The sequence below is a fragment of the Lotus japonicus genome, chromosome 1 (genome assembly GCF_012489685.1).
Source record: "Lotus japonicus ecotype B-129 chromosome 1, LjGifu_v1.2".
NCBI classification, from domain to species: domain Eukaryota; kingdom Viridiplantae; phylum Streptophyta; class Magnoliopsida; order Fabales; family Fabaceae; genus Lotus; species Lotus japonicus.
This window is the reverse complement of record NC_080041.1, coordinates 75,856,842-75,872,329: the sequence shown is the minus strand read 5'-3', so window position 1 is coordinate 75,872,329 and position 15,488 is coordinate 75,856,842. Positions and strand designations below refer to the sequence as shown.

General features: G+C 36.2%; 1 protein-coding gene across 1 annotated transcript; it reads right to left on the bottom strand.

Annotated features, from left to right (window-relative positions):
* Positions 1-7,051: 7,051 nt before the first annotated feature.
* LOC130711654 (uncharacterized) lies at positions 7,052-8,485 on the bottom strand. The gene is made up of 2 exons (XM_057561362.1): positions 7,719-8,485; positions 7,052-7,491 (listed from the first exon to the last, which is right to left on the bottom strand). The coding sequence occupies exons 1-2, from the start codon at positions 7,792-7,794 to the stop codon at positions 7,325-7,327; spliced, it is 243 nt and encodes an 80-aa protein (XP_057417345.1). The 5' UTR covers positions 7,795-8,485; the 3' UTR covers positions 7,052-7,324.
* Positions 8,486-15,488: the final 7,003 nt, after the last annotated feature.

The window sequence follows — 15,488 nt, the reverse complement described above, 5'->3', positions numbered from 1 at the left end:
ATCTCAAATATCATGATTAATCATGAGTAATCGCTCAAATAATGATTAAAATCACACATAAATAGAGAAGAAGCTTTGAATATATATTCTTACATATGTATATTTCACTGTGGGAGTAGGTGGTTAACAAATAAAGTTTCCAAATTCATGCATTATCTGACAACTATAATAGCTAGATGTTCAATTGTTTTGGTATTGAAGGTGCTTGCTGCCAAGTTTTGATTTACTTTAAGGTACCACTATTGCTTTGTCACTCATGGATAATGCTGGTTTTGTTTGTTATGCTTGTTTTCTTCCCCTCGAGTTAGATTGCGCGCATATATGAATAGTTGGAGATTTGATTAATTAAGGCTTAATCCAGTTTTTGGTCCCCATCATTTGTCATAAATATGGCTTTAGTCCCTCACCAGAGCAAAGGTGGAGCTAGGTCCCCAGTTTTTAGTAAAATAGTTGGCTTGGGTCCTTCCGGCCGGTTGGGTCAACGCCGGAGTTCCGCCGGCTGACGTGGCCGGTGCCACGTCAATTAATGAGCCCAGCTGGATTTTTTTTCTTTTTTTCATTAAATTTAAATAAAATTAAAACTTACTAATTAACTTATTAAATAATTTTTTTTTAATCATCTCCTTTGTTCTTCCTCTTCATGTTCATCATCATCTTCTTCTTGTTCTTCTGCCCATAAATTAAAAACATTTAACCCAAAATCACAAAATCCTTTCCCCATCATCAATCAAACCCAACTCAGAAAGAATCCTAAACTCAAGAAAAATTCTCAAACCCACAAAATATCCATTTGCAGAAGAACTTGTTGCAGTGCAAGGCGTGCAACTAGGTCTCATCAAAACATATATCGCATTTCCTGCAACCAGCCCTTTTCACCATTGCTTCAGCAAGCAAACAAAATTCAAAAATGGTAATGAAAGTAAAAAAGTATAGAAATCCGTATAGCAAAATAAGGCAAGAAACAGTGAATTTGTACAACAACATTGCTGTGGTTAAATTAAAAAAGGCCACAAGACAAGGAAATCTCAGTGTAAGAGACAAAAAGAAGAAAAGAAGAAATCGATTGTTCAGTGAGCAGGCCAGAAAATTGAAATACCCAGAAGACAAGACCATTTCCTTGTAGGCAGAACAACACTACCTTTCCCCAGCCAAATCTCAAACCCGTTTTCGTTCTTGCTACAACCACTCTCTAATCTCCATCTTTTTCCCTCTCTCGTTGTATTCATCTCCCCAGCCAAATCCACGACACCCAATGAAACCTCCAATCAACTTAGCTCCTTTTCCACACCACAAACGAAACCAACCAACACCCATCTCGTCTTTCCCTCCATTTCACAAAGAACAAGTGATTTCTGCCATAAAATCCAACTGAAAAATTGCTTCATGTTAACCCACAAATGAAATTGGACCCAGAAACAATCAACTCAAAGAACACACCTTTTGTTCAAGGCTTTCGTTGAACCACCACCAGATCCGAAACCTCGGAGACCAACAAATCCAAATCTAGATTTGGAATTGATCGGCTCAGTCCCTTTCCATTTCCCTCACTCGAGTTTGCAAAAACCCAGATTTCACTGAGATGAGAGGGTGGGTTGACGAGAGGGAGGGAGAGGGGTTGGGGTTCATGAGTTTGGGGTGGGGGTGGGTTGATGATTACTGGGTTTTGTGGGAAAGATTATCAAAATGATAATGAATTTTCTTTGGAGAAGATGAACATTCATTGGGTTTTCTGGAATTGGAAGATGAGCATCATGAATTAAAAAAAGAAAAACTCAATTGGAATAAGTCCCTGCCACTTTTGATTAGTTAATTAGTAAGTTTTAATTTTATTTAAATTTAATGAAAAAAAGAAAAAAAAAATCCAGCTGGGCTCATTAATTGACGTGGCCGGTGCCACGTCAGCTGGCGGAGCTCCGGCGTTGACCCAACCGGCCGGAAGGACCCAAGCCAACTATTTTGCCAAAAACTGGGGACCTAGCCCCACCTTTGCTCCGGCGAGGGACTAAAGCCATATTTATGACAAAGGATGGGGACCAAAAACTGGATTAAGCCATTAATTAATGATGGAAGATGCAAGAAATTAATGAGTGGAAGGCAGAAAGCCCAACATTGGTGTGACTATGATCGTTTTCTGATGAGACAGTGGGCAATGTTTTTCCTTCTTTGTAAGAGTAGGACAATGGACAGTGTTCGTATGTATCACATGGGACGAGTCTGGTGATTACCAACTTGGTAGGCCTGCCATGTCGCTTACTAATTGAGCATGAACCGAACATGACTTTGCTAATAAAAGCCATGAGAGAGCAGTAATGATCCAGAAAATGAAGAAGTAACCATGTGGCTAACCTATAGCCTATATATGATAGTATTGAGTTTTTCTTTGGATTATGTAGGTGTTGAGTATATATGGCTCATAGGCAATATCAACTGGGCAAGGGGCGGGGCCGGGGAGCGGTGGGTGTGGGGTGCGGGGGGCAAAACCCTCCGTGGTACGATTTAGGGGTGTTATTGTAATCTGGATCATATGCTTATATCATTGAAACCATAATTATTGTATTCAGAATGAATCAATAAACGAAATTATAGTTGCTCTATAGTTGCAGATATAAGCAATTTAGCTGAACTGCGTGATCAAAGCTTTCGTGTGTTTCTCTCTACTCTGATCTGTGTACGCGTTATTGTTCTAACAGTAGGCTTAGAGCGCGTTTGGATACGAGCTTATTAAACAAATTTATTTACTAGAAAATGCACTGTAAATTTCAAAAAATACTCTATAATTTGAACTCAAATGAGTACTAAGACTATTCAGAAGAAATTATGAAATGCAGTATATAATTAGATATTGTTTAAGAGGTTTAACTTTTCTTTTTTATTTATAAACAATTATGCTATCAAATATAGCAGAAAAGCTTTCACTCCATGTATTTTGCATAAATGTCTTTCAATGAATGAAATAGAATGTTGCTATTATTTTGTTGCTAGCTCAATTATGAAGAGCTCATTTGATTTTAAGGGGAGTGTGAGAGAGGGAAAAAAAGGTGTGGCCCTCAAACCCAAAAGCCATAAATCGAGTGACATTCAATAGTAATTCATAGTCTCACCCAATGTTATCAGTATCGCGAGTCTACCGAGTCAGCGAGTATACTCGCGAGTCTAGGTGTGGAAAAAGCCTTGGCTCGACAGCACACTCGTTCTGGCTCAGACTCACTCAAACTCGGTAGACTCGGTGGACTCGCGAGTCAATGACCGAATCAACGAGTCACTTTTAAAAAAAATTAAAATCCCTAATTTTTTAAAACCCAATGTCGCGAACTTGTTACTGCTGTGCCTCCATTCCTGCCTCTCGACTCTCTCTCTCTCTCGACCTGTTGTGCCTCTAGGCTGCTTCCGTCGTCGCACCGCCGCATGCTTCCGCCGTACAAGTTCGTCGCGCCGCCGCCGGAGTCCATCGCACCTCCCTTGTTCGTTTGTTTTTGGTAAGCTTCCAACTTCCAATCCCTCCATTTGTATCTCACCTTCGTTTGCTTCTTCTCCTTCTTTTGCTTCTATTGTTTTTCATCTCCCTGTTCGTTTGCTTCTTCTCCTTCTTTCGCTTCTGCTATGAGTAATTTAGTATAGTTACTTTTGCTTTTATTTTTTTTTTCATCTCCTCGTTTCATTTGCTTCTGTTAAGGATCCTTACCTTCTATTTATTTTTTCTGGTATGAGACAATGATTGCATGAATGTCAGGGGGTTGAAAATTCACAAAACACTGCTGCTAGTGCTTCTATCGTACAAGAAATTCAAAAAACTTTGCTTAATTGCTTCATTATGAAGTTGGATTTTGAGTTTATTTGATTAAATGCATCTTGGATGCTCTTATAAATTTTTTTGTATTTGTTCTTCATGTGACAGAGTTATATTTAGTAATTTTTAATTTCTGGTAGACTCGAGTCTACGAGTCGAGTCTACCTACCCAAAACGAGTTTGCTTAGAATCACGAGTCTGATAACCTTGGTCTCACCTCTTATTGTTAGAGTCTCACATTGGCTAGAGTTATGATCAATCAAGTGCTTATAAAGGGTAGAACAACCATCAACTCTTGAACTAACTTTTGGGTCGAGTTAGGTCTCCCTAATTCTAATATGGTATCAGAGTCTGTCCTACATCTATTTGTCGTGGAGACCTCCCATATTTGGGCCCCCGTTGATGTTAATTCTACGCTCCAGATGTCCAACCGTGTGTGTGAGGGTGTGTTAGAGTCCCACATTGGCTACACATATGACAAATCAAGTGCTTATAAAGGGTAGAGCAATCCTCAACTCTTGAACTAACTTTTGAATTGAGTTAGACCTCCTTAATTCTAATATGTTCAGGAGAAAACTATGATTTATGGAATGCAAATAAGATCTTATTTAAGAACTCAGTTTATGGCAAGTGGTAGAAAGTGACAACAATCAGCCCCTTTACCAAATAACCCAACAATGGCTCAAATAGGATTCTACAATAAAGAATTGGCTAAGGATGACATAGCACTTGTCATATATGCTTAAGTGCATGACAACCTTTTAACAAGAGCTTGATTCTTGAGACCGTAAAAGAGGCTTGCAAGGACAAGTTAAAGGGGTGCACATGGGTTGAGTCAATCCAATGAATCCATCCAACCCAATCCGATTCAATGGTAAAAATGCAGATTGAATTGGACAAACGAGTCCATTAGATGAATTTTATTACGATCCAATCATCTTTGGATCGGATATCGAATTCCATAATAATCCATCAAACCCAACCCGAAATCCAATCATATAATAATAATATATTATTTAATATACATTTTTAATAATTTTAATTTTTACCTAACCTACTAGTGGGGTACATAATTTATGGAGACTTGGAGTCCTACTATTTGAGTGATTTTTAGGAGACTTTGAGACTAATTTATTTGTAACTACTTGTCATATTTAAAGACTTGAAGTACTAGTTTAGTTATGTGTTGTTGTATAGATGTGTGTCAACGATAGTTATGAACTTATGATGTAATTGCATGTTAGAGACTTGAAGTACTTATTTATTAATATTTTCAATATTTCATATTTATTTTTATTTTAATATAGCGATCCAATCAATCAATCAATCCAAACCAACCTGAAGATTGTCAGATTGGGTTGGTTCGGGTTTGTAGGTGAAAATTCATGAAATCCAACCCAACCCAACCTAAACAGTTTTGATCGGTCCGGGTCCTGATTAGTCTGAAAATCCATCCAACCCAACCTATGTGAAGCCCTGTAAAGGAAGAGTTCCAAGATAGCGAAAGAGCAACAATGATGCATGTTTTAAATTTGAGAAGAGATTTGGTGCAATCAAAATGAAAGAATATGAATTTGTGAAGGAGTTTTCAGAATGGCTTTCAAAGATTGTGACCCTAATTAGATAGTTATCAGAGGTTCTTACTGATTAACGTGTGCTGGAGAAAGTCTAGGTTTATCTTTTAGAGAGGTTTGAGTAAAAGATATCCCTTCTCTCTCGAGAAAAATAATTTTTTTTTTCCTGAGATATCATTTGTCGAGCTTATGAATGCTTTGCAAGCTACTGAATAAAGAAGATTATTGAGAATGAAAGAAAATACAGAAACGGCCTTTGCAAGAAAAAAGCAAAGGTAAAATTAACTCATCAAGAACTAAAACAGCCGAGAGAAGAAGAGTAACCAGAGAAAAGAAGAGAGCAAGAAGAGACTACTTGAAGACTCTATTATTGGTTTATCCCTTTCCTGTTATTTTGGATGTTGGTCGTTGTTGTTATTAGGATTGTGTTTTTCATGTTTATGACGAGCGAAAAAAACATATTTCTTGAGGTTACAATTTAATTGATGTTGTGAACCTCATTTTTATGTAGTTGAAGTGTTTTCTCTTTGCTTGGATTATCTCCCTACTTAAACTCTATATTTCGAACTGATCGCTTGTAGTATTTTATTCGTTGATTAGCATTATATGATTATTGCATGTTAATTAACAGATCTAAGAGATAATTGAACATAAAAAACCTATATGACCAAACTATGATTTCTATATTTTCAATTAGGTTAATTTATTAACCACCTTTTCCGCACTTCATGCTAACACTTGCACATAACCAAATAGATAGTAAGTATAGGAAAGAATGGTTAATTTTCATAACCAAACTGATTAGCGATTTGAGAAGTAGAATTGACAATCACAGAATTTCAATAGCTAGAATAGAATTTAGGGAATCATGATTAATTAACATCGTAACCTTGAGTCCATTAATCTCTAGAAATCACTGCTTGTATTTTGTCTTTTGAATTCAATAACTGGGATTCATTTCTAGATTACTTTTACAATAAATTACACTTACTCACTCTTCAATGTCTTTAGCTCAGCAATCTACCATACCCATGTCCTAGTCAAGAAATCAAATCAAGTTAATTTGTTTCTTAAATTGTTGAGTGTTCTCATTTCTCCTTCTATCTCCCTTATTTACTTCATTCCCACTAGCAACTACTAATCATGCCACAAACTTTGTTGTCTTTTTTATGTCACATACGTTCAAGAAAAACTTATGTTACTTGAGATGTACTCCACATGAAACAAATGAATAAAAAATAAGGGTAAATATATTTTTAGTCCTTATAAAGTATGAGTGAATTGAGTTTAATTCCTCCAAAAATATTTTTTAGCTTTTAGTCCTAAACAGTAATGAGACGGGTGAAATTAATCCTTGGGTTCATTTTGTGGTGGTTTAAACTCCCACTAAAATAAAAAAATAAAATTTATGCCACTTAAAAATGGTCACTATTACACAAAAACTACCACAAAAAGTACGACAGAGATACTTCACCTATTTTAATGATGTTGGGAACTAAAACCTATGAATTGTTTTTGAAGGGACCATAGTCAATTCACCCCTTATTTAATTTTATGGGGCTATAAAGATATTTAACCAAAGAAATACTAGATGTTTGTATAAGGATAGGAGATACAGGATGAACATATTAATTTAAGCATTTTTTGTGTGTGTCTGGCACTTCTGCAAAACAATTTTAAGTATCTTAACTTCGAAAACTCTTCTGGATATATCTATTCCACCTTCACATGTAGCTTAAACTTTTTATACATTAGTTCTAACTTCTAACTTCTATAAATGTGATTACGCATCAGCAACTAGTGAGCACTCAACACAAGTTGGCGATTTCAGTGTGGAACCTCCTGCCCTCAAAGTTCTAACGGCATCTATATATACATTGAAAATCTATATAGAATTGCAGAACAAGCACTGAGGATGGTGCTTTTTCAACCAAAAATGAAAATCAAGAAAAACTTTGGGGATTTAATTGTGTATTGGAGGATTTTTGCTTGCAGGAGTGTAGTCCATTGTCACCAAGTCATGAGTATCTTGGTCCCCTTCTTTGTTTGGCTTAAACATATTACCATGCCCCTTCTCAGCGGATACTACAGCTGAAGCTGATCCATCCTTCGCTTCTCGCAAATTTCTGGCTGCAAGGAAGCACACACCAAAGATTATTTAGTGCATGTTTGGAAATTCTTTTGAATTAATTCTAAAGTCAAAATTAATTCCGAAGAGAAGCTTCTGGTGTCAAAATTAATTTTCTGAGCAAAACAGATGGTATAATGAAGTTAGAAAAAAGAAAATGATGGAAAGATTATACACACATGTATAAAATATATTCAACTCCTACATATATACAAGAAAGTGTGCTTACCTCTTGCTGTAATAGAGATGAAGCAAAGCAAGAGAAAAGCAACCAGAAGAAGGTGTTTACTAGGTGACATAGCCATGTTACTTGAATTTAATTATGGTAAAACTATTAATATGAAACCTTGAAGCTGCTCAAGATATGTTCTAGGTGCCCTCTTTTTTATAGGTAGGGAGAGAAGTAGTAGTTTCCAATGGGATACAAGGCATGGGTGGACTTTAATTTCCAGGACAAGAAAAACAATTTGTGACAATTTAGGTTCAAATCAATGTCTCCTCTGTTCTGTCCTGCCTGAGCTGAAAATGACCACACTTTGCTTGGAATACAGGATCCAAGTTAATAGAAGAAATGGATTCATCAATGTTGATTTAGTTGGCATCTTTTGTCCCCAAACATTTTGCACTCAACCATTGTGAATTAACATAGATTTGCAACCCAAGATATGGTGCCTTAGGACCAGTGTCTAAAAAAAAGTAAATAAAATAAAAGAAGTAACTAAAGAAGAGGAAGAAACCAACAAGTGGTTGGTTCTAGTGTTACAAGTTTGATTCTCCCTAAATAAAGTCTCAAGTTATAGTCTTATGTATGGAAAAATTACAACTGTGAAAGCTAATCCCTCCCAAAATGTTTTCAGTTTAAATATGATTGTCTTCCATTAAAATACATGTAGAACTCCAAAAAAGGGAAGAAAATACAAAGAAAGTAGGATATTTAGGAGGGGAGTGTCCGGAGATTCCATCCCTTTTTCTTATTTTTGGAATACCCTACTAACAAGAGACTTTTAAAGCCTTGTATATAATAATGAAAAGAGATTTGAAGTCAAAATCTGTTCCCTTTCCAATCTTTCAAGGGTATGTTTAAATTCAATTTTTTCTACATATGTATACTGAGATGCTGAGGCAGATTATGAAAACACATCTTTCTTTCATTTGGTATCTAAATATAAAAATACATTCTATTGTTGTGCGTGCCACTATGTAAATAAAAATTGCTAGGAAGCATCTCAAGATATTCATTGATTCGACCAAACATTAACCAGTAATCTGCATTTAAATTCCAAAATAAATCTTCCATGATGTGGAAGAAGGGAATCTGTTATTTCCCTCTTCTCCCACATTGGTACTTAAGAGACTAGAAAGGGATGGATTAAATTATTAACACTTGTAGAATTGCACCTCTTCAAACAAACATTAGAAACTGTGTAATTTAAATTTCACATACATGTAAAATTATATGTACTATATATAAATATAGAATTTGCTTATCCAAAAAAAAATATATATATATATATATAATTGACAAGTGAAAGTGCATCTATATATATGCAATATTATAAAACGTCTTGATTTTCCATTTTGCATTTTGGCATGCATAATGCATTCAATGATTCAAGTTAAAACCTAATCTTAGGCATATATAATTTACCCTGACATAGCAGAACTCTCACCCAAGCACATGGAACTTCTCCTAACACATGCATAGAATGGCAGATATGCATTCTTGCACACACCATATAAATAGATGATAAGCCAATTTGGAAGATTTGCAATCTATTTTATTAATTAGTCTGTCTTTTTGCAAAATCATTACCCTTAATTCATGCATAGTTTTTTACTTGACAAGAAAGGAAACCACACATTAATGAACCAAAATAAATAATCGACATTGATGGGGCTTCTATCATTTTCAAGTATGGCTTTCATTAACAATGTAAGAAAAACCATGTGGGAAGGAGATCTGATCTATCCAATTGTGGGGCTGCTTTGTCCCTTAGTTGCCTACAAAATAGACATCAATTTATCTTTCTCATTGATGCCAAGTATTGAAGACAAAACACTGATGAAAAAAGAATGGTTAGCCGGAGTAAATCATTTAATGAAGAAAAAATCTGCATGTTACCCAAGGAATTGCCAAGAAACGGGTCATAGAAAAGTGGTTCACAAATTAAAAGAGAACTCACTAGCAACGTACTAAGCGGCAACGACGGATGCAAGTGTAATGCTATGAGGGCAAGTGCCCTCACTTAATTTTGGAAAAACATATTAGAAAAAAATTTGAGTAGTAAAAGTATGTGGTATTTTATGGTCTCTTTGATAAAAAATGCCCCCACTTATATCCCACAATGCTAAATGCCCTCACTTGTGTCCCACATTGTCAAATGCTCTCATTTGAGTAGTAAAAGTATGTGGTTTTTCATGATCCATTTGGTAAAAAATGCTCTCACTTGTGTCTCATTTGGTAAAAAAATGTCATCACTTCTAATAGTATGTGTTAATTTTTTTTGTTACAAATTTATATGTAAATATTGCCCTTACTACATCAGATTTCTGGATCTATCACTGCTAAGCGGTAGAGTTTTATTTATTGACAAGAGTTGAGAATCGAACTCTCAATCATTTACGTAAGGGACGAATTGCTAAACCAACAATGTCCAACCATATACTTTATTTGACATTAGGATGTGATTATTTAACATGATCCATGCATTTAGGATGTGGTTATTTAAAACTTGAAGATAGTAAAAGACCCCTTGTAAATCAGATAAATTATTTGTGAAGTTATATTAGTAATTTTAAATCCTCACCGATATCATGGGTTTATATCTCTGGTTATTTTTAATAAAAGTTAAGCAAGTTATGCAAGGCACCTAACTTACCAAACTTAAAGAAGAAAAATACATATTCCAACACATTCTCAAGAATGGTGTGCAAGAATATCATTTCCATTCTCTTTAGGAGTTATTGCAAAATCGTGGATCATATGGAGAAAAATAGACTACCCTTAATTTATAATACATAATAGTGGTCAGCACACAAACCTAAGACTTATGTTTTTTTTTTTTCTCCTTCGGCCACCAGACTCCACACGGGGGAAAAGAGCCTCACGTGACTAATCTGGCTCGGGATACGATAGTGATGTCCTTGACCACAAAGGTTTTTATTTATGACATCAGAGGGGATCGAACCCGGGCCAGAAGCCTAGGTGAAATCCCTTAAGGAAATGCACATTCACCACTTGTGCTACCCCTTGTGGTTACCTAACCCAAGAAAATCTAAGAAAGCGAAGGAAAATCCCCAATTAACTTAATTGAGCAATAGCTATTTGGAGTAGCTAGGGCCCAGCCCACAGGTTCACGTCCCTTAATCAAACCAAAAACAACTGGACTGGAGCCCGTCAAGATTTTCTAATGGACATGGTTTTGTTTGGAACCAAGACCTTTTCTTTTAGACAAAAAAGACCGAGGTTCCTCTTCTTAAACCCAACTTTTTCGACCAAAAAAAAAACCAACTTTAAAAGAAGGCTATTTATGTAATTCACTTTTAAAATTTTAAATTAAAAAAATTAATTTCTCCCTCATAATTTAATTTCGTCCATCTGTGTTTCAAGCTTCTATTTCTTCTTAGTCATTAAAATATTAAAATGGGTTGCTCTAAAAAACACGAGAGAGGGAGAACAACCTTTGATCCTGGAAAATAATGAATCATTCCCATTTTTTTTTTCCGTCAACTAGGATTTTTGCCGCAACTTGTTTCCTGTTGCTTTACCGCTCTCTTTTTTTTTTTTTCTTTTTCGTGTTTTCATTATTTGGGCTTGGGGTTTGATTTCCTGCATGATTGGTGGGTAAAATATTCACGAAACCAGATTGGTGGCACGTTGTTCATGGTGATTTTGTAGCAGAGAAAGACAAAGCTGGAAGAAAGGGAGAAACAAAAGGATAGAAGTTGAAGAGAGAGAAAAATAAAGAAAGTGATAAATGTGGTAAAAGAAAATTTTGAATTTTAAAATTAATGAAATTTTGGGTATTAAAAATTACCGGAAACCCACATTTTAAATACTATATTTTTTTTAAAAAGTGAGAACAGTTTTAGTCTAAAAGAAAAAGTGTTCCTTATTAACTAGCTTATTCATAAAATCTAGTGTGAGTAGCTTTTTTTTTAAAAGTAAAACGATTCTATTAAAACATGCAGACGTAGACGCTAAAGCATTAGAACAAACAAAAGCATCAAGATCAGGTGGTTCCTCCTTTATCTAAATTAAAAAAGAAGAGGCCCCCAAACTAGAAAGTAGATCAGCGGCAGTGTTGCCGGATCTACGAACAAATGAAATGTCCATGGGAATAACTTAATTAACAAACCTCGTATATATATGTATATAAGAAAATATGCTATATGTAAGACTAATGGTCCAAAATCAGCTTTTAGTTATGATCTTCACGCAATGGCCATAAAATAAGTTCTTGGGAAGGTCATGTTTGATATAAGAACAATTCTATTGATTTTATAGATTCAAACGTTACATGCTTTTCATCATTAATACTGAGCCATTTTTTACATTTGTAGATATATTTATAACAAAATCAACACAATTAAGATTATTAACAAACATCATCTAGCTCTAAACTCTTGATCTGTTTTGTGTATCGCATGGATAAATTTGTCATTAACCATGTTGTGCTTGATTTTTAGGAGGGAACAGTTAATTCACCGGATGGTAGAATTAAGATGTTTTTGGTATAGATTGAATTAAAAAAAAAATACTATTTGTGGTTGATTTTGTAGTTCGGAATCTTACATGCCTTTCTTCCCATTGAGCTACATTTCATGGTATGTTCTACATCTTTAAATGTTGTTGTAACAAAATTAACACGAGCGCGCATAAATATTAATTAACACACTTGATAATCTAACACTAAAATCTCAATCAAAATCTCTAATTTTATTTTATTTAATTTATAGTACAATAGACTATGGTAGTATTTTAACATCATTTTTACAGTTTGCACCAGGAGTGGGCGGACAAGAAATGAAATTGCCTCCCCTGACATCAAAACACAATCTAATTTCCTTTAAGTAGCCTGTCAAGAACTTATGACAATGAAGCTCAGGATTAATCCCACGACCAATTCTTGCTTGTAAGGCACTAACAATGGAGCTTTGACTATATGTCTTAGATTTATCAGGTGTAATATGTCCGGCTATAAGGGTACTAATAATATTTATTTTATTATAAAGAATTAATGCCCTGCTAAAATATTGAAGTTGCGAGAAGGTGTTTAGTGAGCACGTTCCATGTTTTTGCCACTCTTCTCGCCAGAACTGTATGTCACCCACCAATAAACTTGGCCAATACTTTTGAAGATTAGGGTTCAAACTAGTAATCTGAGAAAAAAAATAAAGTGATAATTAATGTTATTAAAATTTAAATAAAAGAATATAGATAATTAAGGCTATTATTTAAACTAAACTCACCAGTTGTTCATTAAACGGTTGGGTTGGATCACAATTTTCCGGCTGGCTCCCTGTGAAGTTTGACGGCCACAGTCCATGTATAGTAAAATATCTTTTAATCTTTGAACTGACACAAGAACGGTAACGGCACACACCTGGTGGCCATTGTTGAGCGAATGTCAAATACTGATAAGAAGCTGAGGGGGTTGGGAAATAGTGGTAAGAGGAGAGTTATAAGAGAGATGTTAGCAAGGGAAAAAGTTGATATGGTTTTTCTTCAAGAGACCAAATTATCTGTTGTTGACCAACGGCTTTGCTCTCAAGTGTGGGGTGACTATAACTGTGAGTGGAAAGCAATTGCAGCAACAAATGGAGGAGGAGGTCTGTTATGTGTGTGGAATGCTATGGCTTTCAATTTAGTTCAATGCGTGGAAGGTTCAAGTTTTATTGGATTGATAGGCTCATGGGGTGGTCAAGAGTGTGTAATTGTGAATGTGTACTCACCATGTGTGATGGCAGATAAGAGACAATTATGGGCAGAACTTCTAGATTGGAAAGCAAGGTGTTTGATTTCTTGTTGGTGTCTTGCTGGGGATTTCAATGCAGTCCGGTATGTAGAGGAGCGGGTGGGTGTGCTATCAGGTTCTGTGTTTTATGCCAGGGAGATGGAGGAGTTCAACAGGTTCATTATGGATATGGAGATGGTGGACATTCCGCTGCATGGCAGAAGATTCACGTGGTCAAGGCCAAATGGCCAAGCGAGAAGCCGTCTTGATAGGTTCCTGGTTTCAGATGCATGGATGGAGAGATGGCCTAATTGTTCTCAGTTGGTGCTCAATCGTGATATCTCAGATCATTGTCCAATACTTTTGAGGCGGGTCTTTCAGGATTGGGGTCCAAAACCATTTCGAGTTCTGAATTGCTGGTTGGAGGATGCTAGACTCCCCCTGTTTGTAGAAAATGTGTGGTCTAACTTGCAGGTGCAGGGGTGGTCATCTGTGCTTGTCTTGAAGGAAAAATTGAAGAAGCTGAGACTTGAATTGAAAAAGTGGAATTTCGAGGTGTTTGGGGATTTGAGGACTAAGAGGAATGATGTGGTTTGTAAAATCAGCGAGCTAGATAAAAAGGAAGAAGATATGGGCCTGAGTACAGAAGAACTTGGTGCTAGACAGCAGTTAATCTCTGATTTTTGTGGGGTGTTGAAGCATCATGAGTCTCTGCTTTGTCAGAAAGCTCGCTCAAAGTGGGTTAAGGAAGGGGATCAAAATTCTAAATTCTTTCACTCTTCTATTAATTGGAGGCGGAAGACTAACTCTATTGTGGGTATTATGATAGATGACAGTTGGGAAGAGGACCCAACAAGGGTGAAGGTGGAAGCTAAACAGTTCTTTGAAGCTAAATTTTCAAGTAGGCAAAGAGCTTGCCCAACTCTGGACGGTGTACCGTTTAGAGTGCTGAACTCAGTGGATAATGCCTTATTGACAACGGTTTTTGACAAAGCGGAGATTAAAGAGGCTGTATGGGACTGTGGTGGGGACAAAAGTCCTGGCCCGGATGGGTTTAACTTCAAGTTCATCCAGAAGTTCTGGCACTTGTTTGAATCTGATTTTGTACAGGTGTTGCTTGATTTTTGGCGTAGCGGTACTTGGCCGAAGGGGTGTAACGCTTCATTCATTGCTCTAGTGCCAAAGGTTGATTGTCCGCAACAATGGAATGACTTCAGGCCTATCTCCTTGATTGGCTGCATTTACAAAGTATTGTCTAAGCTTCTTGCAAACAGGATTAGGCAGGTCATGGGGAAGATAATAGATGAGAGTCAATTTGTATTCCTCGGAGGGCGGAACATGCTGGATAGTGTTGTGATTGCCAATGAGGTTATCCATGAGGCTAAGCAGAAAAAAAAAACCAACTTTGGTGTTTAAAGTCGATTATGAGAAGGCATATGACTCGGTAGAATGGGACTTCCTCACTTATATGATGGAGAGAATGCAGTTCAGCCCAAAATGGATTAAGTGGGTGAAGAGTTGTCTTGATTCTGCCTCAGTTTCTGTCCTACTTAATGGGAGCCCTACACCAGAGTTTAGCATGACGAGGGTTTGAGACAAGGAGATCCACTTGCACCATTTCTCTTTCTGATTGTGGCTGAGGGACTGAATGGTCTTCTTAAGCAAGCAGTGCGCTTGGGTAAATTTAAAGGTTACCTTGTAGGAGAGCAAGTGGAGGTGCCTATTCTTCAGTTTGCAGATGATACTATCTTCTTTGGGGAGGCCTCTATTCAGAATGTCAGGGTGGTGAAATGCGTCTTGAGATGTTTTGAATTAGTGTCAGGGTTGAAGATTAATTTCCACAAAAGTAAGTGATAGCAATTCCGCAAGTGTACGGATTGATCGAAGTAATACAAAAGATTGTCGAACCACAGAGATAGTTGTTTATCAAATTGTTCAAAGACTTTTAATGTTTAGAATTGTAAAAGGAAAAGCAATGTATGTTTGAAGTTTGGTTGTGTGAAAAACACTTGTGAATAAAAGCTAGAATTATAATTCAGAAA

What these genes read in the sequence shown, in the direction of transcription:
- LOC130711654 (XM_057561362.1), bottom strand. Translation starts at nt 7,794, where the DNA reads ATGGCTATGTCACCTAGTAAACACCTTCTTCTGGTTGCTTTTCTCTTG. An exon ending in CATCTCTATTACAGCAAGAG is followed by an intron (nt 7,492 to 7,718) that starts GTAAGCACACTT and finishes GCTTCCTTGCAG; the next exon opens with CCAGAAATTTGCGAGAAGCG.